The 26,567-nt window shown below is 44.8% G+C and overlaps 1 protein-coding gene across 2 annotated transcripts in view; it reads right to left on the reverse strand.

Moving 5' to 3' along the window:
- Positions 1-7,393: 7,393 nt before the first annotated feature.
- The window catches only part of gpc3 (glypican 3), a 164,609-nt gene continuing 145,435 nt past the window's right edge, over positions 7,394-26,567 (reverse strand). For both annotated transcript variants that reach the window (XM_017419678.2, XM_025006696.2), the window contains exon 8: positions 7,394-9,220. In XM_017419678.2, coding sequence (XP_017275167.1) covers positions 9,045-9,220 — 176 coding nt within the window. In that variant the 3' untranslated portion in view covers positions 7,394-9,044. The remainder of the gene's footprint in view (positions 9,221-26,567) is intronic.

Here is a 26,567-nt window from a genome sequence, read left to right on the forward strand (position 1 = left end):
ACCTGGAATTCCAAAGTTATTGGAATGCATTGGAGTTCATGGGGAAGCCATATGCTCCTATGCATTCCTATGGAAGCCACCTCTAAAAGTGTCTATGGATTTGTATAGTTTTTTTATTCCTCCATTAACTTTAATGCGGTCCAAAACGGAGCTACTTACCCACACAAATGTTATATCAAAACGACCAGCTCGCTCACGGCATGTGTGCTATTACTTTTAGCGGCGTTTCGAGTTACCACGGCGACATAGTTCGCAAAAAACGACGCCATCAAAACCCAATGTGAACCAATGAGTGGAACTCTCAACGGACAGAGTGGAGGTCACATGACCTAGAGTGTGGAGCCCTGTGACCAGAACTCGTTTTGTTAGCAAACAAATGCTTCCTACCCCCACATCCTTTAGGATACATATACAAATTATACATCAAAACGTAAGCATTTTTGTCTTCTTTCAGGCATTGTTTCTGCTATCTCTGTACGGCTTGTGGTTTTTTCTCAACTAGCCCCAGAAGGTAGAGTTCAACCACTTAGCTTCCTATCCTTTGCCATTATAATTTTGTCTGACGCTGTTTTTCAGATGGTGGCGCGAGGGATGTTTTTAACTCGTCATATCTCTGTCATAAAGCACTGTAGAAACGTGAAATTTGACAACAATGAGAGCCAATCTCTCCTGTCACTCACGGTCCAAGAAGTTTTTCAATACACCATACAGTTTTCGCGCAGTGACTGTTTGTTTGACATGTACGTCTGGCAGCTTCTCCCTCTTTTTAGCACACATACATTAAGCTGTAGCTTGCCTTATTCCACACACAGAGGGCAGGAAAATCAGGCATTCTGATTGGCTAAGGCTGTTGCCATGGTTTCTAGACTACTGACCAGTAGTGAAGATAAGTAGAGCCTCAGGAAACCAAAATGGCTGCCACATAACTCAGGTGATTAGATGTTCACTAGGTGTTATGAGGAGTTTTTTAATTATTATTTTTCATCATTTTTGACCCCATAAACACCATCTAAACCTTTGTGTGACAGTAGCTGTCAGACGTACTGTGATTGCTAACAGATTCTTTAGGTTTTTGTTTGAAATGTTCCAATAAACTGTTGATAATAACGTCTGTTAGCAAAATATCTTGACAACCACTTGACAGATTTGAGTGAAAATCTCAGAAAGTCATCAGTGGATGGACATCTACAAGTGATTAACTTATAGACTCATTCTGATTCAAGATGGCTACCACAGCTACATTAGAAAGCACAAAACTGGCTATTACTTAGTCATGTTTAGAGCTAAAAATGTGGCGTGACAGTAGCTGTGAGTGATCCCTAAAACAGACTGTGAGTGCTAACAGATCCTTTAGTTTCTTGTTTTTTTTTTAAAAAAAAACTGCTGTAAACTACTGGTGAAAATGTCTGTTAGCAAAATATCTTGTGACCCACAGAACGAATCTTAATAAAACTCTCAGAAAGTAATCAGTGGACGAACGTCTACAACAGATTAACTTTTGGAGTCATTCTGATTCAAGATGGCTGCCACAGTTGACTTGGAAAACACAAACATGGCCGTAAGTCAGACATTTTTATTGATCTTTAGATGTAATCTAAGAGGCACCTGAGCTCAAACATCTTCGAGTGGCCATAACATTTGTGCGAGCGGGTGGGGAAAGTCGGCGTTCAGAGTTTGCAGAAACAGGAAATGCGTGAAGCCGAGAGCTGACGAAACAATCAGCTGAAATGAAGCTGAAGGGCGGCTGTCTGCTACCTGCTTTTAGGTGATCGCAGCTGGAAAACCAGTTAGCTCGATCTTCCCCGAGTGCGCCATCATCCTAGGGGGAAAAAGGAGGAAAGAGGAGGAAAAGGAGCCCGGATCCAAAGGCAAACGTGTTTCACACGAGGCTCTGAGGCTTCTGTGAACTACAGATCCACCGAAACACAGGTCACATGACTAATGGAAGGCTTTGAAGCAGATCACGATGAAAGGTGCATGAAGTAACGGGTAGTTTTGTAACTCTGTGTCCTCCTTGTAGCATCTACGGCGTGCCCGGGAACCTCTCTGTGTTTTAGTCCTCATATGTGATCTGACTTTTTAGACCTTACTTCACCCTCTGGTTCATCCCGCTCTAACACATTTAAGGCTGATAATATCTCAACGACTTCAGAAAACCTGTAAGCCTGCTGCAGGAGAGTTTCAGCTTTTGTTTCAGCAGCTTCAGTTTGTTTTCTCCTTCTGCTCATATCCTGATATTTTTTTCTTGAGATGATCAGAAACTAGAGAAAATGTATTTTCTGTGAAAATGCAGTGTGAACCATGAGTGCTGCTGAAAAAGCTGAAACTGAGCTGTTAGAGCTGAAAGAAGCTAAAAGTAGCACAAAGCTAGCTAAATGCTAAAGTAACAGAAAGCTAGCTAAAAGCAGCAAAACGCTAGCTAAATGCTAAAGTTACAAAGGGCTAAGTCAAATTAACAAAAGACTAACTAAATGTTGAAGGAACAAACGGGTAGCTAAATGCTAATGTAGCAAAAGGCTAGCTCAAAGTAACAAAAGGCTATAAATGCTAAAGGAACAAAAGGCTAACTCAAAGTAACATAATGCTAGCTAAAAGTAGCAAAAGAAGACAAGAACAGTGCAAATCTGCTGGAGCAGATTTAAAAAGAGCAAGTTTTTTTCAAAGAACTGAAAAGATCCCAGTGTATTTTTATGAGAAAAATGAAGTGAAATATATATTTAAAGTATTAAAGGTACAGAAAGCAAAAGCAACAGCACCCATCTCCTAAATGAACTGAAGGTTTAGATACAGGACTGGCTAAAATAGCAAAAATAGTTTGCAAAAGAATAATAGTAACAGGATAAAAACAGAAAAGCAACAGTGTAAATGCTGACACGCCAACAAGATCTTCTGCAGGCACAGAAGCTGCTGGCTGAGAGGTTTTTATTTAGGTAAATAAAGGAGGAAGTTAAAAATCAAACGTTTGACTTGGTCTCATCAGTTCTCGTAGCCACTTTTCTACATTTAGTTTTTAAGTCTTCATATTAAAACATGGTTCAGATCTTCTGAGGTTTCTGAACATTTAATATCTTACTTGCTGTAGACGCCTCTTTGAACAACCTCAGTTTAATTCTGACTGGTCTGATGAGACAACGGCTAGTCCAGTGGTGCCCAAACATTTTCTTCTGGGCCCCCTATGGACCCCCCCGCAATGGCACTGCGCCCCACATTTTGGGAACCACCGGGCTAGTCTGAGCGGGGCCCAAACCAAAATAGATTGTTGTTGTTTTTAAAACAACTCAAGACTAAAAAAGGTCTCAATTTTCCAAAAACACAATTACTCTCAAATAAATATTATGTTTTTGCAGCAGTTCACTGTGGTCACTTATCCTGAGCAGCACATTGGTGACAGTGGGAAGAAACCTCCAGCAGAACCAGAACCAGAACCAGAACCAGGCTCAGGACGGGCAGCCATTTGCTTTGACTGTTTGGGGTTTGAGAGGACAGGAAAGAGACACAGACAAACACAGAAGGACTGATCCAGGTGGAGTTTCTGTTGGAAGAAAGACAAAGAAAATCATGTTAATGATAGAAATAATTACAGTAGAGAGACTAAAGACAGCAGCAGAGAGGACATGTGGACAGTTTGTCCTCCAGTCTGAGTCTATAGCAGCAGAACTAAGGGAGAGCTCAGGAAACCCAAACCAACTCTAACTATAGGATTTATCAAAAAGGAAAGTCTTAAGTCTCAGTATTTAAAGTAAACAGGGTGTCAGCCTCACAGATAGAAACTGGAAGTTGGTTCCACATGAGAGGAGCCTGAGAACTGAAAGCTCTGCCTCCTGTTCTACTTTTAAAAACTCTAGGAACAACAAGTAAACCTGCAGTCTGAGAGCAAAGTGCTCTGTTAGGAAGATATGGAACAATAAGATCTTCAATATAAGATGGAGCTCGGTGATTGCTTTGTAAGATATAAGTTGCTCACTAGGTCTAGAGTTGTTAGAACCACGCAGAAGAGTAGCTTTTTATACAGGTGGTTGTCATGATCCTGAGGGTTTTCTGTTTGTTTTCTGAGTTTATTTGTGTAATCCAGTCACATATGTATGATGGGATTACAGTCGTATGTGTATTTTATGAACCCATTAATTATCCAGTTACGTAAACCCACCAACTGTTGGCTTTATTGACACTTTTATGATAAAAATGATTAATTTACGTATCCATCATTCAAAATGAACCTTTTCTCCTGTCACGTCAAATACAGTTTGGTTTATGATTTTATGATAATAACAACTTGAGCTGGTGTTTAGGTCTTGATTTTATTTCAGATGACAGGTTTTTCTTAAAGGCGAAGGTTTATTTCACCACAGAAGCGAAGTCCTGTGCTGCGTTGAAGGAACAGGCAGCTGCTGTTTGAACAATGAATCACCTCCTGATTGCCGAAAGCCGCGTGAAGTCCACCAGGAATTATTGGCTCTTCGATGGCGGCCCACCGACACTCGCGAAGTGTTGGATGAGGCCGCGTCGGTTTCTGACACTAATAGCTGCGCCGGTGCAGCAGGAACAGCTCGACGTGACCTCACATGTTCTCAGGGAAGAATCAACAACTGAGAGCACAAGGCAGCAGATTTTTTCAGGCTCGGGCTCGGCTGTGCTGCCAAGGAGCAGCTGCAGAGAAGAGGGTGGTGGTGGTGGGGGTACAACAGGCCACGCCACACCTGAACCCACTGTGATGTAATGATGGGTGGGGTTGGCTGTGAAGTCCAACAGACTGTAACAACACAGGCCTTTTTTCTCCGAAAGGAACTCAGATGCTTTCTAAGGCCCAGTCTACAGTACCCATTTTTAAAAACAGAGTTTTTTTGTTTTTTTTTGCTGCGCCTGCACCTCTTGTTCACACGCAAACTGAGTTTTTTGGTGAGGTAACAGATGTTTAAAAACAAAATAACAAAAATGCTGCGCAAAGTGGAGACCTAAAACAATAAGTGTACGCCGTCACTTTTTGCTTCGGGAACCAAAACAACAATGGAGCCGTTTGTACTGGTTTGTCACTTCATTAAAACTTTGATCCTGTTTGACACCTGAGAGGAAAATGTAAATAGTATCAACCAAAAAAGAACCAAATGAATAAAACTAAAGAAGCTGCCACTGTTTTGAAAAGAAGAAAAAAAAAACATATTTAGCCAGGCTAGCCATGTTCTTTCTCTGAGTTTTAAAATGTTGTTAATGTAAATCTTTTCATCACCTAATTCAGGGGTGTCAAACTCCAGGCCTCAAAGGCTGCTTGTCCTGGGAGTTTTAGGTTTTTTTTTTTGCTCCAACACACCTGATTCAAATGGTTTAATTACCTCCTCACCAAATCATCAAGTTCTCCAGGAGCATGGCAACAAGTCATCCATTTAAAGCAGGTGTTTTAAAGCAAGAACACGTCTAAAATGGAGTTTGACACCCCTGACCTAGATAGATAGTGCCGAAAGTATTCACCCATCCAAATCATTGAATTTGGGTGTTCACATCCCTTCCGTGGCCACAGGTGTATAAAATCAAGCTCCGAGGCATGCAGACTGCTTCTACAAACATCTGTGAAAGAATGGGTCGCTCTCAGGAGCTCAGTGAATTCCAGCGTGGATGCCACCTGTGCAGTAAGTTCAGTTGTGAAATTTCCTCTGTACTAAATATTCCACATTCAGCTGTTAGTGGAATTATAACAGTGGGAGCGGCTGGGATATACAGCAACTTTGCCACAAAGTGGTAGGACACAAAATCACAGAGTGTGCTCAGAGGACACTGAGCTTCATGGAGCACAGAGGTCACAACGTTCTCAGAGTCAACAGCTACAGACCTCCAGACTTCATGTGGCCTTCAGATCAGCTCAGGAACAGTGAGTAGAGAGCTTCATGAAACGGGTTTCCATGGATGAGCAGCTGCATCCAAACCTTCCATCACCAGGTGCAAAGAGTTGGATGCAGTGGAGTAAAAAACACCACCACTGGACTCTAGAGCAGTTGAGACATGTCCTCTGGAGGGACGAATCATGCTTCTCTGTCTGACAATCTAATGGACAAGTCTGAGTTTGGCTGCTGTCAGGAGAACGGTTCTTGTCTGACTGCATTGAGACAAATGTAAAGTTTGGTGGAGGGAGGATTATGATGTGGGGTTGTTTTTCAGGTGTTAAACTTGGCTGATTAGTTCCAGTGAAAGGAACTCTTAAGGAACCAAGACATTTTGGACAATTTCCTGCTCCCAGTTTTGTGGGAACAGTTTGGGGATGGCCCCTTCCTGTTCCAACATGACTGAGCACCAGAACACAAAGCAAGGTCCATAAAGACATGGATGGGGGAGTTTGGTGGGGAAGAACTTGACTGACCTGCACAGAGTCCTGACCTCAACCTGACAGAACACCTTTGGGATAAATTAGAGCAGAGACTGTGAGACAGGCCTTCTGTCCAACATCAGTGTCTGACCTCACAGATGAGCTTCTGGAAGAATGGTCCAAAATTCCCATAAAAACTCCTAAACCTGTGGAAAACCTTCCTAGATGAGTTTAAGCTGTTATAGCTGCAAAGGGTGGACTAACATCATATTAAACCCTGTGGATTAAGAATGGGACGTCACTCAAATTCATATGTGTGTGAAGGGAGATGAGTGAATACTTTTAGCAACAGCTAGATCGATGAATACTTTATTGATCCCAAGGGGAAATTCAAGAGTCAACCGCTCATTAAAAAAAAAATACAACTAATAATTATCTTATCACAGATTAATCTCATTCATCTTCCCAATAATACAATGTTTGATTAGTAAAGAAATGTATCACCTGCTCTCTGGATGATTAGAAACATTATTTTTTGTAAAACCTAATTTATTTACTGATCCTCTCAGCTGCACTTTGGGTCAGTTTACTTTGTATTAAAACATCACAAAATAAACGGTTTGAAGAGACGGCCAACGAGATTACGAAAACGACTTACAGTATGAGTTTCATCCACAGGAGTTAATTTGCTCTGCAAACTTAGAGTACAGTATCCTATAATATATATATTTTTTATAATGTTTCTAACCTCTACACACACACACACACACACAAACAAAACTGTAAAATCAGTGGCGTTTAATATTTTACATAGTAGTTTCCACACGAACATTCAACCGAAACCAAAAGTATCGACATATAGGAGTCCAAACAGAGGTGCAATGAATCACTGGAGTTATGTTCGCGTCTTGTTCAGTCGTCCAGCGTCAGGTTACCGGTTCTCAGCAGATTGGATCTCTGACATGGACCCGTCACCAGGAGAGCCGTGGGGTTACTGAGCTTCTCTTTCAGCTGGGAGCACACTGGACGCAGTCAGCGGCGGATAACTTTCCGGTTTTAATTAGCATCTCCTCTCCCCTAACCCTAACCCTCCGCCGGAAACAACGGGGGAGCTGGACTTCCCTTTATTTTATTTATTCATTCTTTTTTTTTTTTTTTGCGCCTTTTCGTTCCGAAATCCAAGCTGAATGAAACAAACGATAAGATGGCGCGTGTCTTCTGCTGCGGAAGTCATGTGGCAGGCTTTAAAAAAAGCTAAATAAAAAATCAAACGCCACCAAACAGATCGAATTCTTTTACACGTCCTATACACATTTATATTTCATAACACTGCCTGCTGTACGCACAGGGCTGAGGAGGACGAGAGAGTCACAATCCGGCAGTTCAGTCCCCAAACTAACCATTGCAGTCCCGCCAACATGGCACAAACATGGGGGGGGCGGCACATCTGTACACGGATCAGGCCTGATTTTACAGATTCTTTCGGCATCACGAGGCTGTTGCCAGGTTTACAAAAAAAACAACAAAAAAAAAACAAATGAAAAAATGAAAAAATAAGCAGTTAGTGAGGGCTAAAGTCAGAGAAAATCATCTGGAGATAGTTGAGCTACCACACGAACATCCAGACGTGAAGAGTCACTTTTATACACGGAGTAAAGGCAACAAATCAGATCTTTTCAAAGTGGAGGAGGAGGAAGGGTTATGAGCAATCAGCATCTTACCTGTTGTAGACAGCTCTTTGTGGGACCTCATTCTGGAGAACAAGTGTTTCATTCTGACCGAACTGACGAGCTAACGGCTGGTCAGAGCGGGGCCAAAAACCAAAACAGCATGGTGGTTCATGCAAACGGTATCTCATGACGCTGCAGTTGTTTACATCAAGATTCTGTAGTTATTTGTGAACACAGGCAGCAGCGGCAGCTAACTACACCACCTCCCAGCAGGAGCTTCACCATATGTTTATTTTAATTTTTTTTTTTTGCCGTAAGAACTGTGAACGCAAGACTAAAGTTAGTAAAACGGCCCTCGCATGAGCCACTACATATAAACCGTTTGATGCTGGAGCCGTCTGAGATCCACTTTGGCCGTATCCGATTAGCCGTTAGCTTGTCAGTGTGACCAGAACGAAACTTTATCTACAAACTGAGGTGGCTCCTTTTAAAAGATCTGAGCTCTTGCTTAAAGCACAGCATTTTTTTAAGAAAAAAGAAAACAAACACAGTGCATCTTTAAGAAGTTATCCCCTATAAGCTAGAAGGTCCGGTGCTGGCAAGAAGATCACTCTCAGTCACGAAGGAAGGTCCCAGAAGATGCCGCCTTTCCGTCTTCTTCATTGAGAGCGAAGACTCAGGCGTGACTGAGCGTGGGAGCACTTTGAGAGGGGGCTTGGTGGGGTTTACAGCCTTATTTACACGTTTCTATGTAAGTCAGACTCTCTGCTGATTTCTTACTGGACAGAGAAAAGACAGTAAAAGAGGACAAAAGTCCGAATAAACACGGTGGAAGTTGGTCAGTGTGCTTTCGTGGGTTTTAGTAGGAACGTCCACTGGTTTTGGATGAGTTAAAAACAAGTGTTACTAGAGCCAGAAACTGAGAAACGTTTTTTTTTTTGGGGGGGGGGGGCTTTTGGTGCTTCCTTTGACGGGGGCCATTGAGCTTTATATACCAGGATCACCGAAGTCCAAACGAAAAGGTTTGTCACCTCCCGCCTGTTCCACGCGGGGGAACTTTACAGGCAGAGGAAGCGCACGGGTCAGTGGTGCCACAGCCGAAACAGGACGAGCGCCGCGGGCAGGGCCGGAACCAGGAAGCTCGTCCAGCGCGGGGCGGCGGGTGACGGGATGCCTCCCACTCCGGCCGTGGCCAGCCGAGGGGTCAGCAGCTGCTCCTGGAAGGTGAAGTCCTCCATCGCCAGGTTATCGGAAAGGTCTGAGAGGGACACAGGTAACGGGGACGATTAGAAAAAAAACCCAACACAGAGACAAAAGCTGGAAAACACATGTCTGTCTCGCTGTCGCATGATGTCTTAAACAGCTGTCAAAGCAACGCTGCACCGGGGCGAAACCAGAGCTCCTCGTCCAACCAGATGCTGCGTGTTATTGTTGCGGACACATGTAGAACCGGCACGGGCATATTTCTGATCGGGGAGAGTGCTGAAATGTGGATTTCCACTGCCTATTTTTTACTGAAAACAGAAAATAACACCAAAAAGCCACAGAGGCCGGATGAAGCCACGTCCCTGAATCCTCTCAAACCTCTGACTGGCGCCTGCTGAAACAAGAAGCAACGATTGGGTTTTGTTATGACACGATGTAGACTTTAAACAAAAGATACCAAATATAAATAGTGAAAACATACATTTACAAAAATCATGTTACTTTGCGAAATAGCGTCACAACAGACACCCTTCAAGGTAAAGCTATGAAAGGAGCAATTTGTTCACACATGGAATAAAATAAACAAGGATGAGCTCCAATTTAAACAGTGAGAATCCTGGGACTTAATTAGCTCAGATGTTAGCCTCAGCTTGATTTTTCGCTCGCCGCTCTTAGGGTCGAGGACCCCCAATTTCACATGAAAGAAACTGGAAGGGCAACATAGTTTAGGCTTTCTTTATACATTTACATTATTCACAGATTAAGGGATGCGTTATGAATATGTTTCTAGTAATTTTATGCCAGAAAGGGTGGTTAGAATGATGGATCGTGAAAACGATGTTCGGATACCAGAACAGGAAGTAGCGTAGCAGTAACTATTTAATTAGAGAAAATCAAAACAAAGCAGTATTGTGAGTGTATAGTGAGTAGTGAGCGTTGTCCCCGGCACGTCCTGGGTGTTTGAAGTGAATTTGGGAAGTTATTATTTTTCCTTTTCACTTTGACTTTGGTGGAGAACTGGTGTTGTGCTTAGCTTAGCATCATTTAGCCTAGCTTAGCTTTATTTAGCCTAGCATCTCTACATCACTTCAATCTCTGCGTCCCCCCTCCTCTGAGTTGAGATATTTTTATCCTCAGGTGAACTCTAAACTTTTTATTACAGCACAAACACTCAAGCAGAATCACCTGAATAAGACATCTATCCTCCAGATCTAATGAGCCTGCTGGAAAAGATTCTCAGATGAATAAATTCTTTGAACAATTTATTAGGTCACCCCAGAATTGGCTGTAGGATACAGCTGTTGTTTCTACCTGAGAGTATCATTTTGTTTTCATTTTATTGTTAGTTGTCCGTGAGAATCCACCCCTGCAGTGAGCGCTCGGTATCAGATACGGCGTGGGGAAAGTTACACCTGTGTGCTCGCGCTTGTACCAACACTGTTTGACACAGGTGGTATCAGCTGAAAGCAGACTATTATCTTGGCTTTGGTCACCTGCCTCACGACTAAAATATGGTATTTAATCCCATAAGACACATTTTAGGGGGAGAAGTATCACAGACTTGTTCAATCATGACCTAATGTGTCAAGTAAAATAAATGAAAAAGTGAATAATTGTTGTGTTTTCCCGATAACTCTTCATCGTAAGTGCTCTGACTCACCGCTGTGCATCTACAGCTGTTCTCTGACGCCGAGCACGTCTTCTCATGAGCGTGTGTGGGATGCACCCTTTCGCTGCTTTTGTCTGTTGCAGATTTGCGTGGGAGACCGAAATAAAAGGGCTGAGTTATGAGAAATAGGTCAGGAGGATATCAGTCATAAAGCAGCGCCTGTAAGGAACGCTAAGCATGAGCTGAGCCGTCCCCCCCCCCTGTCAGAGGAAACGCACGCTGACGCATTTCTGGCATACCTGCCTCTTCACAGCCACGACAGACCTTTGCGTCCTCAGACGCTCTCGTATACGTTGTCACTTTGGGGTCTAGTCGGAGGTGGCCGATCCGAGGCACCAAGCGATGAAAGGGAGCAGTCAGGAGTCTGCTCGAGGAGGAGCGCGGCAGAATGAGGCCTTTTATTTTACATGTCTGCTTCCTTCAGGTCCCTCCACTGCCAGGCACTGTCTTAAATGGAGGAATGAGGCAAATAAAAGAAAAAAAAAACCCTTCCAGCTCTCCGAACTGCACGTCCCACAAATTTCTCTACAGTTACGCCATCTTTTGAACTCCAGCCAGGGGACAATTAACTTTTTTTTTTTTTTTTTTTTTTCCCCTGCTGCCCTGACATAGCGAGCAGTGGGCCGACATTCACTGGGGCCTCTGAAAAACCGATTTGTCACTTTCGACAGCGGCACACTGTACCGCCGAGCCAATTAAGCTCAAGGTGCAATTCGATACAGCTTTTGTATACACTGTGGACAAGAGGCAGCGTGGGTTAGTGGGGGTTGGTGGGGGAGGTGGGGGAGGCATGTGCGTCTGCACTTGTGCGTTTGTGTGCGAACGACTGAGAGGAGCCGATGCCTCCGTCCTGGTGAGTGTTTGTGAAAAAGCGGGAGACAAAGTGGGAGAACATTGGTGCTGCCGGGGCTTTACAACGCCAATAATGTGAGAGGAGAGAGAGAGAGAGAGAGAGAGAAAACATTCCAGAGAGTAAGAGGGCCTTTCTTTCTACTTTAAACAGTTTGACATGAGCTGCATCACAGAGGGGCCTTGTTCTTGCAGGACTTAAAAACAACCCAACTGGGACCGAAGACCATGCAAACCTAGACCCTCCGCACTCCTACGCCAGGCCGGGACCAATAATATCCCCGCATAATTGGTGAGGAACACCTGCGCCTGCGCTTGGAGAGCAAGAGTGAACGAGACGAAAGTAAAAATCAGATTTATTTTCTTCTCTCTCTTTCCCCTCACTCAGGCGGAGCGAGGCCAGTGGACAGACGGGGGACAAATATGCAAATACAGCCACGATTGCAAAGAAAGTCCACCCTCGTTCGACTCTATGGTTTGATGTATCAGGACATAACAAACAGGATCAGGTCTTTACCAGGCTCTAAAATGACTTCAATCTAACATCAAGTGCAAAAAAAGGAAAAACCCACACAACAAATTTCACAATGTCATCATTTACTAAACTAAAAACCTGTGTGTGGGAAGACCTAAGTTCATAGATTTTGAGAGGAAAAGTAGTAGCCAGGAGCTGCCGATCAAATGTATTGATTAAGGGTGGCTGTGGATCAGTGGTTAGAGCAGTTGTCCTCCAATGAGAGAGTTGGAGGTTTGATTCCACCAGTATGCTGCGTGTCGAAGTGTCCCTGGGCAAGACACTGAACCCCTCACTGCCTCTGATGTGTCCCATCAGTGTGTAAATTTAATCAAAAACATTGATTAGACTCTACAGAATGATTTGTTCAGGTTATCTTTGTAGAGATGTAGTACAGTGTGTATAAATGTGTGTGTGGATGGGTCAATGAAGGCATTTAACTGATCATTATCAGTGCGATCCCCTCTATAAAAGTAGGAGTTTTGTCAGTTTGCTGTTCTGGAGTGTACAGGTGTGTGTTAACATGATGCCAAAGAGGAAAGACATCAGCAATGACCTCAGAGAAGCAACTGTTGCTGCTCATCAATCTGGGACGGGTAAAAAGTCAATTCCAAACTAACTGGAGTCCATCGTTCTGCAAAGAAAAAGATTTTTTTTTTTCCCCCCCAAGAAGAAAACATTTACGACAGCTTGCCAACTTTCCCAGGAGCGGATGCCCCAGCAAATTCACCCTGAGGTCAGACCGGGCAATGCTGAGAGAAGTTTGAAAAAAACACTCAAGAGTTCCATCTCCAACTCTACAGGCCTCAGTCGGCAGGTTAAAGGTTGAAGTTCATGAAAGGACGATCAGAAAAAGCCTGAACAAGTATGGCTTGTTCGGAAGGGCTGCCAGGAGAAAGCCTTCTTTTTTTACAAAGAAACATGGCAGCTCGACTGGTTTGCATCTGAATGAACCGCAAGACTTGTGGAACAAAGTGCTTTGGACAGATGAGACCAAAGTAGAGATGTTTACCCACAATGCACAACGCTATGCAAACCAAACAAAGCATATGAGTGCAAAGACTTCATACCAACTGCGAAGCACGGAGGTGGAATGGTGACGGTTTTGGGCTTGTTTTGCAGCCACAGAACTTGTACGCCCTTCGGTCGTTGAGTCAATGAACCCTGAACTCCTCTGTGGACCAAAGGACATCTGTCTAAGGGCTGAAGCTTGGACCAAACTGGGTGACGACTTTGTTTTATTCCACACACGGCCTTTTAGTTCTGGCTTCGTTTTTGTTAAGTAAATATTGGCGTGGTGGAATCTGTTGCGTTTGTGTGCACGTGAGGTTAGACTGGAATACTTTTAAGAACCTGGTAAAGGCCGGGCCGCCTTATATGCAAAACTGCAGGATTAAAAGTGGATGGGGCTTTTGTTTTTCCCACGACCGTAGATGGATATCGCCCGGCTAGAAAAACAAATAAAGTCCCGACGGTGATTAATGCGACCAATATGGACCCTTGTGGCTTTCAGCTGAGCAGGACTGTCACACGGCAAAGGACGCCACCTCGTTGGAGCAGCCGTGCTAGTTTCATCGCGGCCTTCAGAGCATTGAGTTACGACCCAGGCCACCACTGACTGGCAGCGCCGAAGGCCTGGTAGTCGACAGCCGTGGCAGCATTCAAACTTTGAATTTATGCTTCCTTTAGCGACCATTTCCCCCGGAGAACAAGACTAATGCATCCAGACATTGTGGGTTTCTTTTCTTTTTTTTCTTTTTTAATTTAAGGGAGGGGGAGCGGATGTTTGTTTGGATCGCCCCGGCAGGTCAAACAGAGGCTGGAGAGCAAGTCTCGTGTGTATGTGTGGTGTTTCTGTCTGTCTGAGCCAGGGAGGACAGCGGGAAGCGGGTGGAGGTGGGGGGGATCGTCGCCGGATGCCCGAGGCTCGCCGTCTGAAGTCTGCAGTTGTCACAGCAAGAAAGCCGTCCCGACAGGATAACCACAGCGAGGAGAGAGTCCACAGGTGGAGATCGCATGTTAGAGAGTCGCCCGTGGAGGGTGTTTTTTTAATTTACCCAGGCTGCTTTTCTGTCGGTAGCCAGTTGACACATCGCCCTCTGGAGAGCCTCACCCCGCAGTCAGGTTTATTCAGCACATGTGTGCACTGTACAAAGTCCTTTTTTGGGTCAGATCAGCATGTGGAATGTGAAGTCTCCAAACACAGGTGCTTCTCATGAAACGGGAAGGGGTTTAGATGGTTTAGATTGCTGCTTCGCTGGCAGACGACGTGTGCACGTAACACGCCTACGCTGGTCAAATTCGATTTAGGCTCTCGAGATTCAACAGCTTATGTTACGTTTTCTGGGGTAAAGCAAAAAATATTTTATCACTTCGTCCCATCTCCGCATGGCAGCCGTTCAGTTGGGTTTTTCAAGCCAGGCGCGTTTAGAAAACGAAGGGGGAGACGAGACAGGAGCTGCCGAGCTCCCCGGGTGAACCCATACGCTGCACGAACTGTCACGGATAGAGCGGAGCGGGGCTCCTCTGTCCAAGGGCCGGGGTTGGGGAGGGGAGAGGTGGGGGTGACAGTCTGCCTCCGCACCCGCGGGCCAACCGCAGGGACTCATGGAGAGGCTGGGAATGTTGAGCCAAGACAAACGGGGACGCCCGCGGGACGAGGCCCCGGCCCCTGGCCTCTGCAGCAGCCCCGCTCCCTCCTCACTGTTATTCCAAGCCGAGGGACCCCCTCCCTCACCAGAGGGCAAGAAAGCAAGACGCAGAGATGTCACGCAAACGAGGGCCGTGGGGGGAGGTGTGTGTGTGTGTGTGTGTGTGTGTGTAATAGAGTTTGGTTGTTTGCAAATAAGATACGAGTGGAAGAACATTAAAGGTAGGCGCTCACTGGGCTGTGACTGTTGGAGAAGGGATGGAGACTCAAAACTGTAAAACAAAAAGGCAAATTTTCCGTCGCAGTCTCGCTGAACTGTGATTGTTTGCACAGCTTGCAAACATGTACTCTAGTCGTACACATTTCGTTGTCCACATTGTACCCATTACGGCTTGTTTTGGACCCACCTTGGCATCTGCCCCCATGTTTCTGATTGGATCTCTTGCACTACACTTCTGAAATAATATTAGGCAGAATTAAACCAGTTTTTGAAAAAATAATAATAATAATTCATCATCGACATGGTTTTGAGGTTTGGACGTTCGAGGTAGGTGTCAAAATACAGCTCTAGATCTACAATGACATAAAAAAGGTTGTAAAACATTTTTTTTTTTTTGGTGAATTTTTCAAGCGACAGGACAGCGAGCCTCTGCGACTCATCTGAAGAAATGAAGAACGTTTTGTGGCTCTTTGGCAGAGTCACAGCCCAGGGAGACCAACAGAACAACGAGGAAATAATGTGTAAAGACACTGTCCGCATTAAAGGGACAGTTCAAGTCTTTGTGAACAGCTCTTTGAGCGCGCTTAGTTTGGAGAACTAAAGCTAACGGTTAGTTTGAATAAAAACAAACTGAACTCCTCTTGTCTTAAAACAACTACAAACAAACCAAAGTTGGTTATTCACTCGCTTGGTTATTTCAAGTAGCTTTGTCATCCGCTCAAACTGGCCATTATCAGCTAAAAGCTTATGTTTGGTGTGAATTTTTATGTTCTGCTAGCTTTTTGCTGTCAGTGGTACTTCATAGATCTAAAAACAAACACTGTTTAAATAAAAATAAGAAATGAACACTAAAAAGAACTAAATTTACAGTAAATGTTCCTGAATAAGGAAGCTGAGCAGAATAAAATATGTTGCACAACTAATTTCCCATTACAAGCTCATTCCAGCAGAAAAGTTACAAACTTATTTTTGGTCAGAATTACCACAGGATACATCAGAAGTGCTACCGCTAGCTGCCGCTGCTGCCACTATTTGTGTTTGCATATAACCACTGAATCATATGCTATTCTATTTCTATGTAAACTGACGGCAGAGTGAACGTCTGCAAAAACCGCTATGAGATTTAGGAGATTGGAGTTCTTTACGGTGGCCCTAAGGTGCAAACCACAACGACAAATTAAAAAACACAACAACATTAACCTACCGGAAGAGGTAGGTACCAGTGGGAAACATGAGACATCGCTGACTGGACGACGGTCTTTTTGTTTTTGCGCTTTTATGAAATGTTAGTTATGACCCAAACGTAGCCGTAGCGGCCGCCATCCAGGAGTATTTAGAGTCAGGACGTACATATGAGGTGACGCCGGACATGCTTTCAGATTCAAAAGCCAAACGGCGCCATCGTCCAATCAGCGATGTCACCTCCCAGCAAGAAGGTCGCAGGTTCGCTTCCTGGCCTGGGGCCTTTCTGGGTGGAGTTTACATGTTCTCCCTGTGCTCACCTGGGTTTTCTCTGGGTACTCTGGTTTCCTCTTACAGACCAAAAACATGCATGTTAGGGTTAATTGGTAACTCTTTAAAACTGCCCCTAGGTATGAATGGTTGTTTGTCTCTCTGTGTGTCCCTGTGATGGACTTGTGACCTGTCCAGGGTGTCCCCCGCCTCTCGCACAGTGACTGCTGGAGACAGACACCAGCTCCCTGCGACCCAGAAAAGAGAAGCGGGTAAAGAAAATGGATGGACTTGTTGATGTGGTTTGCACCTCAGGGTGACACAGCGAGGGGATGAGCAGCTCGCTGGGCTCTCCCCGCCCCCGTCCAAATTACATTTACTCCAGTTTATTTTTGCTCTCCGCTCCCAGTTAACAGCTAATACGATCACAAATGGGGGAAGGCGCCTCAAACGAAGTAGGAGCTGGGAACAGCTTCCCTGCAGATTCCTCACAGTAGCGCTGCTGTGGCGAGAGAAGTAAAAACCATAACAAATCAAACGTACAAAGAGTCGATTCTGTTCCAAGGCAAGGGGAACTTGCTCGGGGTGGGGACCTCCGCCGCGCACACAGAGGAGGCCTGTGAGTCAGCTCGGAGGTCAGGGCTCCGTCGAGGGTCGGAGGTCGGCAGGGAGCGCCGTTCAGGTGTCAGAAGCCGCCGGACAATGATGGCTCTTTATCAGGACCAGAGGCATTCCTCGGATGCTCTCGCTATCTTCTGGCGGGCGAGAAGGCCTGACACACGGCCTGCGCTCAGTCCCGTTAAGGAGGTGCTGCTGGCAGACTGAGAGATGTTTGCTGCAGGGAGCGTCCCGGCCAACGGTCGCGCAGGATCTGCCGCGGATGAAAGCGTGTGCGACGGTTTGAGAGACAACACAACTCCAGCAACATTCGTCGCGTCCTCGTTAAGGTTGGCTGTGTGTGTGTGTGTGTGTGAAATAAAAACAAACAAACAAAAAAAAAACCCAGAGCCAAACAGAGGGAGAATTTAGGACGCAGGTGAGAGCGGGAGGGTTAACACGGGAAAAGCGTACCACCCAAGCCCTCGGCCGAAAACGTTCGAGACTTCCCCACAAAATGGCTTCTGTGTGTCACGGCGGCAGAGGGGCCTCGAGAGCGGGCCCCGCTGTGTGCAGAGTGTTTGTGGACTGCGGCGGAGCTGATGGACACGGCCCAGGAACGGGCCTGGAATCAATTTACTGCGTCCAAGAAGTGCCTTGTGAATGTAAATAAAGCTCTTGAGCAAACAAACGCTTCTCCAAGAGGCGCACTCATAAACACAGGGAAAAATGGACGGGGCCTTCGCAGGACGAAGCCGATGCAGCCCCCCTTCCCCCCCGGCCTTCCTTTTTTAATTTTTTTTATATAGATAATGCAAAGCCAGTCCGCTCTGTGAGAATTAAAACCAACGCTCTTCTTCCTGCCTCCAGGCTAATCTGAAGGGTTTTTATCCCCGGATTGAATTCAGAGTGGGAGACCGCCGTGGGTCCAATAAGAAAATAGCTTTTTCCCTCTCCTCCCCCTCTTCTTCCTTTGGTTTCCTGATTCCCTCCTGTACTGTCACCCCGCTCCAGCACAGAGACGGGTGGGGGGAGTGGGGGGATGAGACACACAGGATGAGACTCTTACGAGGCCGGGCCTGTTTACACAGATGGCAGCGAGCTGCGTTATTTCTGCAGAGGAGGTGGAGGAAAGGCTGGATTTACTCAGCGTGTTTATAAGCTCCGAGAGGGATGGTCGTGGAGAACATCGGGATCGGGCCAGAACATTTCCAGAGAGTCCTCAACGTCACCGCTGCTCCGTAAACTTTACACTTTGGGCCATTTAGGACCCCGCCAGAGACATTAGGTGTCCGTGGCGGAAATGGTGACGGCTCGTCGCTTTCTGTCCAAAACACGAACAAGTCGCTCGCTGGAAGAAATGAGGTTTTGCCTTACACCGAACACCATCTGCTCTGTTATCTGAACCTCTACTGTTTTCCTTTCACTTTATGGTCTTAAAGAGATAGTCCAGATCTTTTAAAGTGGGGTTCTGTAAAAAGATTGCACCCAAATAATACCTTTCGTGTTGCAGATTGCTCTTTTAATGGCCTCCGATTAAAGAAAAAGAGTCAAACCTCAAAAGTTTGATAGCGGTTTATGGGAACACTAATTTAAAAACCTTTACACCTTTGCCAACTTGGCATTAAACAGTTCTTTACAGCTAAATGAAGAACTTGACGCAATTCTGGTGGGAATCTCATAATGTTTCTGGCAAAATTACTGTCATGGTGTGGGGAAAAGGAGGCCAACCCAGAGCGCAGACTCATAATGAAAAGAAATTAATTTATTAAAATAAAGAAAACCAAAAACAAAACGCTGGCCTGGCAGCAAGCAGAAAACTAAACACAAACAAACTAAATCCAAAAACTGAACAGACATGGGCAAGAGATGAGCAGAACCAGACATCAGGGAAAACAGACCAACGAACCAGCGAGTGAGTGGAGGAGATGACCGGGCTTTAAACAGCAGAGGGTAATTAGAGGAAGTGGGCACAGGTGAGTGATAACGCGCGGCAGGAAACTGAGGAGAGGTGAATACTGACCGCATGAAAACAACAAAAGAGACAACAAACCCAAAGCGAGACCAGAAACAAAACACTAAATGCAAAAAGAAACATACAAAACCGAATCCTGACAATTACACTGTAGTGCAAAAATTGACGGCGATGTAGGGGTTCACATAATAGTGTTTGCGTGAACCGCTGCTAAATTTGACAAACTCGAGTTGTTTTAAGATGGCACCGGTTTGCTTTGGAAGTCATCATCAGTCCGATCTGAGTGAGGCCATCTCGAAAACAGCTGCAGTCTTTAAACGTTTACCTCGGTTCATGCAGACGCTCACGTGTTCTGACGTCGCTGTCATTTCCCCATTACACGACTGCATTATAAACGCTACAGCCAGATGCTGCTTACAAACAACCCAAATGGAGTATTAGGTGCTGTAAATGTTTGCATAGCTGGACACTGAGGGAGGTGTGGAGGTCAATGAAACGGCCATGAAGCTTTTGAGACTGGAACTGTTCGTTTTTTTTTTTTATGGCAGCAATCCACCCTGGTTTTGGCCTCGCTCAGACTAGCTGTTAGCTCATCAGTCTGGTCACAATTAAACTCTGTTTCTCCAAATTGGCATCGTTCAAAAACCTGTCCACAACAGGTAAGAAAATAATTGCTCACCACTTTCTACAGAAGTAGTGTTGAAGATATTTGCAAAGGTTTCTTTGGGTGTTTTTGATGACGCTTCTGGTTGGAAGTTTTACCCACACCAGTTTGTAACAAACCAAACACAGAAACCTTCAAGCAAAGTTCAAACATTAACAAGCTAAAACACCCAAAAATAACAGGAATGCTGATGTTTGGTCATCATTAGAGTGATAACGAGCTAACAGCTGGTAATTAACACATAGTCTAGCAGAATCTAAAGGAGCTATTTCTGTCAATTGGTTAAAGAAAAACAGAAAAACAATAAATAGCTGGGAGGGGTCCAGATGACCCGCCCTACAAAGGTCCACCTGTAGCATTTGCTAATGTGTACTACACCCAAAATTCTTTTTTTGGTTGCTTAATAAAATTATAATAATTTTCTAATTTTCCTAATTTTGGGTTTATTATTAATTCTAGAAATTCACATGATGGACTTTGGACTTTATTTCAGCCCTCCTGTGGCCTTCGGGTCACATTGACCCAGAGTTCCAAGGGCTTCTCTCCCTCTCTCTCTCTTTTGAGGGCGTCAGGAGGGTTAATTGCACAGTGAACTGGACTGATAAATGTGAGCAGCATCTGTGCGGAGCCTTTGTTTGTGGACGGGTGGGATGGCAGGTTGCATTCAGGTGAGGTTCTCCGTTCGCCCCGCCAGATTTTACTGGCAACTTTTACAGGTCAGTGGCCAACCAAACACTCAGAAATGTTCCCTCTAAATGTAACTAAAGTGTGCAGATGTTAGAGAAAGAGCAGTAATGTGACTTTTGAACAGTTTGGTGTGCTTAGAAAGGCACTTTGTCACTCCATCGCTCTCTGCAGCGTTAGGTGCACTGTCGCGGGTTAATTTGCCCTGCTCAGGTTCTTGCAGGCAGGGTGCTGGTGGGAGTTGGGAGCCTTTGCCCTGTGTATTGTCACACTTGGAGAAATTTGTGAAACTATGATGTTAAGTGGCTCGTTCGGTAACAGTGTTAACAGTGCAGAGCAAGTTCACTCGTCAAACGTCAATTATTTAAGTTCATGTTTGCTGATAAATTTGTGGTTTTATCCCCAGATTAAAACTAGGAGTAGGTGCTTAAGTCCTGAAACGTTGCAATGAAGCAAATTGCTCTGTTTGGGTACAGTCTAATTTGTGCTATGCCATCATAGCAGCTAAAGTTGCTTGTTTTTTATTTAATGCTTGATTTATATAAAGATTCTATTAGAGAGAATGCGGTCCAAGACAGTGGAAATCTGGATGTGATGAGTAGATTTATTGGAAGAAAAGGGAATTCATGGACACTTTATAGCACTCATGGTTTTAGTTAATAGAGGCTGAAGAAAAATGACTGAAGCACGGTGTGGGAGCTACAGCTGGTTGTTGTGTTTACAAAGAAACTCTCCAGCAGGATGGAGCAGAATCAGGTTAGGACATAAAAATCAAGCATTCTATTACAAAAACTGTGTAGCTGTAGGAGTAAATGTTCTCAGCAGTCAGATTAATGTCTGTGTTGTGTCTGATATATTAACATTATGATGCTGAACTATACAGAACTAAAAGAATCCATTGATAACTTTTCAGCGGACCACGTACAGTTTGTAACTTTTGTCCCTCTGGGCCCCCACCAGGGCGTCACCCCCGGACCCCAATGGGGATCTGAGCGGCCCCCAAATCCTGGCTGCAGGCATGATATAGACCAACTGATTGTTGGTTACATAAGTAGTAAAGTCAGGAGAGTCTCAGATATGGTTCTGAATCGGTGCCAACACCATTTTGTAACTGTGAGCACACGTTGTAACTTTGATTACCGTATTTTCTGGACTATAAGGCGCACTTAAAAGCCTTAAATTTTCTCACAAAATGACAGTGCGCTTTATAATCCGGAGCGCCTTATATATGTAAGAAGTCGTGATGTTTTAGTACGACTTTCGTTAAACTACAAAGCTGCACCGCTCGCAGCATTAAGGCTCAGTTAGAGTCACACAGGGCTCCGCACACGATGGAGGCGTTTCTACTTGACGCTTACGTCGGTGCAGTATCCTTCTGTGAGTTTTGAAACGTTTGATTATCTCTGTGATCTCTCATAAAGGGATCATATAAATGCTGATACAGGCGAACCAGCTCCGCTAGAGCAGCGAAATCCTCCATTTTGAATGGAGTGTGTTGTTCTGCACGAAGTTACAAAAATTGGGAGGTGCGCCTTATATATGACAAAAGTTAGACAATGGACCATTCATTGACAGTGTGCTTTATAATCCAGCGAGCCCTATAGTGCGGAAAACACAGTATCACTTGGTGACGTTCTCAAAATCCTGCGGTTCCAGGCTACTCTTGCCTTTTTCTGGTCCGACTGATGGGCTCCTTGTAATACGGTTTATTGTTGTTCTCTCGTTTTTGGTTCAAGCTAACGTTCAACCAATCAGCATCCTCCTTGAGAAATACATCGAGTTCGCTTTTGAATGTAAGCCTGTCTACAGCGGTGATACAAACACTCAGCCTGGAAGATAAAATCCTCACCGTCTGCGGATGACTGACTGAAAGTTCATCATGGGGGGTAGAAAAATACGATCATCTCAAAACACCCACACTGATCATCAAGCCAAGGAAAGTCACCAGTTTTCTGGTAATGTTATAACTTTAAATTCAATTTAGAATAAATTAGTTTTTTTTTTTTTTTTTTTGACTTGAGGTCAGTTCATGGGACTCAGCAGCTCAGAATCTAAATGAATTAAATGAGATAAATTAGCTTACAGATTGGATGAAACATCATTAGAACGAGGTTGCCATGACTCTTGGTTTTAGTGTTTCTTGTTGGTTGGTTTTTGTTTCATTCCTTTTGTCTTGTGTTCTTATTTCATAATGGTTTTACCTTTTTTTTTTTAGATTCTGTGTGTTTAGTTTCAGCCATTTTCCCTTCAGTCCTTCCTGCCCTCAGTGAACCTGTTCCTCCTGTTCGTTTGTCTCAGCTGTCTCCTCCCAGCCTACTTATACTCTCGGTTCATTTTCATTCGCAAGTCCGTCATACTGTTTGTTACCTGTCTGTTCCCTACATGCTCCTTGTTGGCTTACAGTCAATTTCCTGTTGTTTTGGGGTTTTTTTTTATCATCAAAGCTCGAGCTTGTTCTCTAGTCTTCGTGTTCCAGTCTACAATCTTGAGTTCTTCCTAACCCTTTTCATGGGACCAGCGATTGCTTTAATTATCTATGAACTGAATATTTAGCAAATCATTCAAACTTTATCTGGAAAGGAAACAAACTAAGAAGCAATACTCTTAACTTTCTGAAACAGTCTAAAACCAGTACATTAAAAGTCTTTGGGTTTTGTACAAGACTTCTGAAATGTCCTGTGTGGAATTTCCACGTTCTTTTAGAGGAAGTGTAGCTTTTCTCCAGGTACTCTGGTTTCCTCCTACGTTTGTCGATCATTGTCCCTCGATGTGATCGTGTGTGTGAATGGTCATTTGTCTCTCCGTGGCCTTGTGGAGGACAGGGGACCGGTCCAGGTTCCTGCTCCTTTGCCTAATGACCACTGGAGATATACACCAGCTCCTGTCCACCAGCACATTTTACACATCTTTCAGGTTTGCAAATGTGGCATGGATATTTTAGTTCTCTCATATGCTGCCCTCAGATCGCCCCTTCAGTCAAGTATGCGCGTTTTTTCTCGTCCCTGTCGCTAAAATCAAAGCTTTAAACTGCAGGTGGACTCTAGCCATGAGGGCGCCTAGATTCATCTTCTACGTAGAGACACCTGCGATCCCTTTCCCCCACATGTGTAGCACACACGCTCTCTATCCGACAAACATGTGTCTTTTTTATTTATTTATTTTTCCACGAACGCAGAAGCTCCGGTGATCAAACTATACGGAGCACGGTGGCGCCCCACTAACGCCGACAACGCCTGGATTACCGCCGCTTTGACGGGAGCCATGTGGCGAACACTGCTGTGTGGGGCTGGCGCCGAGTGACTCACCTATCAGGTGCAGGGGGGTCAGAGGTGACAGCTGCAGTTAATTAACATACCAGCTTCTCCCGTTGGCAGCATGTACGGCCGTTAATTCGACCCACATATGGGGCAAAGAATGTTTAGGTTTCCCAGTGTATCGGCCTGTAGAGTTATCAAAGGTGTTTTTGTCTGTTTCAGCTCGATCCCCCGCATTCTTTCATCGCCTTCCTCTTTTCCTTCGCGTCTTTGTTCCAGCCAAAAAAAAAAAAAAGAAAACCCTTAGAAGCGGACCTGAAAGGTGAGCCCAGCCTCGGCCTCTCATCGTGAGCTGCGTGTTTCACATTACGAGAATATTTCCCCTCTGCATTCGGCTGACTCCCCCCCTTCCCCGGAGCTGATGAAAATGCTCCTGACCTCTCAGAAGAAGCTTTACGTCGGCGGTGCTAACAGTGACAGGATGTCTGAGTGCAGGAAAACATGAGGTCTGTTCGCCGGAGCCACGATGAGACGTGACATCAGCGTGCACATACCAGCTACGGTACAAACGTACAGTGAAAGAACTCCAGTCCTGAAAATAGCCTCTCAAATAGGCCAAAATTTGTCTGATCTGCTCTTATCTGTAGAAAAAGATCGTTCTGTAGCGTTTTTTAGCTTTCAACAAACACAACCATGAAAAAGACAAAACATTTGAAGACATTTTGCAGGGTACCAATGCAGCTAATCCCTGAAATTCTAACATAAATCTTTTATAAAGGCCAAAAGTAATTCAGGACTTAATTTTGTATGACATTTTAATATATGAACTGTATAAGAAGTGTAAAGAAAACCAAGATAAAAAAAATGTTAAAACTGCAGCCAGCGGCTCATTAGATTCACCGTGGTAACCCACCTATGTCTGTCGCTCCCTGACAGTACTTTTAATTAGACAGGTGGAAATGCAGGACAAGAATTAAAGCCGTGTTGGCACAGGAAGTGCGTTTCAGCCTAGCGTCCACACGGAAACGGCGTTTTACGAGCTTCTACACCAGCGTTGTCCAGCTCTGGTCCTGGAGGGGCCGCCATCCTGCAGGTTTTAGGTGTTTCTCTGCTTTAACACACCCAGTGTGAATGACTGAGTGATTAACAGGCTTCTGCTGGACTTGAAGATCTCCTAAAGAGCAGGGAAACACCTAAAACATGCAGGATGGTGGCCCCTCCAGGACCAGGATCAATGCAGTATTATTTGAAACTGGGTCCCAGAGTGGAAAAAAGAAAATGCTGAGCGTGTGACATCATCCGAGTCGAAGTTGAATATTTTGTGGTAAGATTTCCAGAAGTCATCAAGCTTAAAGTCTGATTCTGTAAAACTCATTAAAGATATCAAAATGCCAGTTCAGACACGTGAAGTCCAACTTTCTGTGACCTGGTTAAACTTTGAATGATGGTTCTTTGCTTATAGAGCTCCAAAGAGGGCTGAATTTCTCACTTGTTTCACTAAAATCACGTTGGTTTCAGTGGAACCCTTTTAATTGTTTCTTTTTTTTTTTTTATTTGCAAATTTTTGAATTCATCTAAAGTTGAGAGGGGAGTAGAAAACCAAAAACTGCGTCAGAAACCGAAGAATAGCGAGCAATAACAAGGGCGCTTTCCTGTTTCTGCACTCGCACCCCTAATTATTGAAGCAATTTCTTCTGTTTCTCTCTCTGAAGCAAACCTAAAACAGCTACTCAGCTGGAAACGAATGGTTTACTGAACCAGTGCAGATGATCTATTTCAGTTAAACTTTAGCTCATCTGAATCCCTCATTGTTTGCTGGCGGGGGGGTTTGTAGATCAGCAGTACGGCTCTGAAGGAGAAAAAAATGCACCGGGTATGAGGGCGTGAGGAGAGGCTTTGAGAGGGGTTTCTGCGGGGATGGTGGCACGCTCTTTTGTTCTCGCGCAGTCGGAGAGCAGGTGTGCGCAGAAACACAGGTGAGCCCTTATCGGGAGAAGCAGACAAGTCGTGTGGAAGCCAAGATTAATGGATTAACCCAACAAAACCTACAGTCCAAACAAACCCATAAATTAGGCTGCGTGCGTTTCTTCTGACTGAACAGCATGGAGCGGGATGATACGCGTGCCTTTGTAGTTCAATAAGTTCACGGATTTAGCTTCTCCATTGATGGCCTCAGGCGACTAACGCTAATGTTAGCTAATGAGTCAGCTGATCTTACTGGGGATTACATCAGCCTGCTCAAAACAGTGTGCAAACGGTGCATCAAGTGACGAGTCATTTAATCATCTGACCATCACCAGCCTCCTTTTCTGTTTTTAACCCCATCACATGGCTGAGTCTGTAACGGATTACAGCTGCTCCGGCTCCAACTGTAACTGAAACCAAACAACCCGCCTCCGCTTGGGGTGGATCACTGAATTGTGTTTTTGGCTCCAACTTGTTTTGCAGCTTTAACGTACAGATGATATAAGTGTCTGACACATCAGCTGGGTTAGCTGGACCCAGCCTGGCTGTAGGGTGTGTGTGTGTGTGAGAGAGAGAGAGAGGAGGGGGGTTGCTTTCCTGGAATAGCTCTGCTGGCCTGGAATGTTGTGGGGAATGTTGAACGGGCAGGGGGGGTTTGATTGGTTGGAAGGGGAAGCACGTGTGCGTCTGTGTGTGTGTGTGTGTGTGTGTGTTGTTGGTGCCGGTTATCAGAAGGTGATGGAATCTGCGTTCAGGACGTGGCGAGGAGAGATCCATCATTAGGCCCGTTTGGGAACATCCTCTGTGTGGTCAGCAGGTTGACAGGCAGGCTGTGTTGGGGTCTCAGCCATGTGTCTGTCCTGTCTGCACCTTGTTGTTGTGGTTTCCATCACCTCGCCCCCCCCC

The sequence above is a fragment of the Kryptolebias marmoratus genome, linkage group LG9 (assembly GCF_001649575.2).
Source record: "Kryptolebias marmoratus isolate JLee-2015 linkage group LG9, ASM164957v2, whole genome shotgun sequence".
Lineage (NCBI taxonomy): Eukaryota > Metazoa > Chordata > Actinopteri > Cyprinodontiformes > Rivulidae > Kryptolebias > Kryptolebias marmoratus.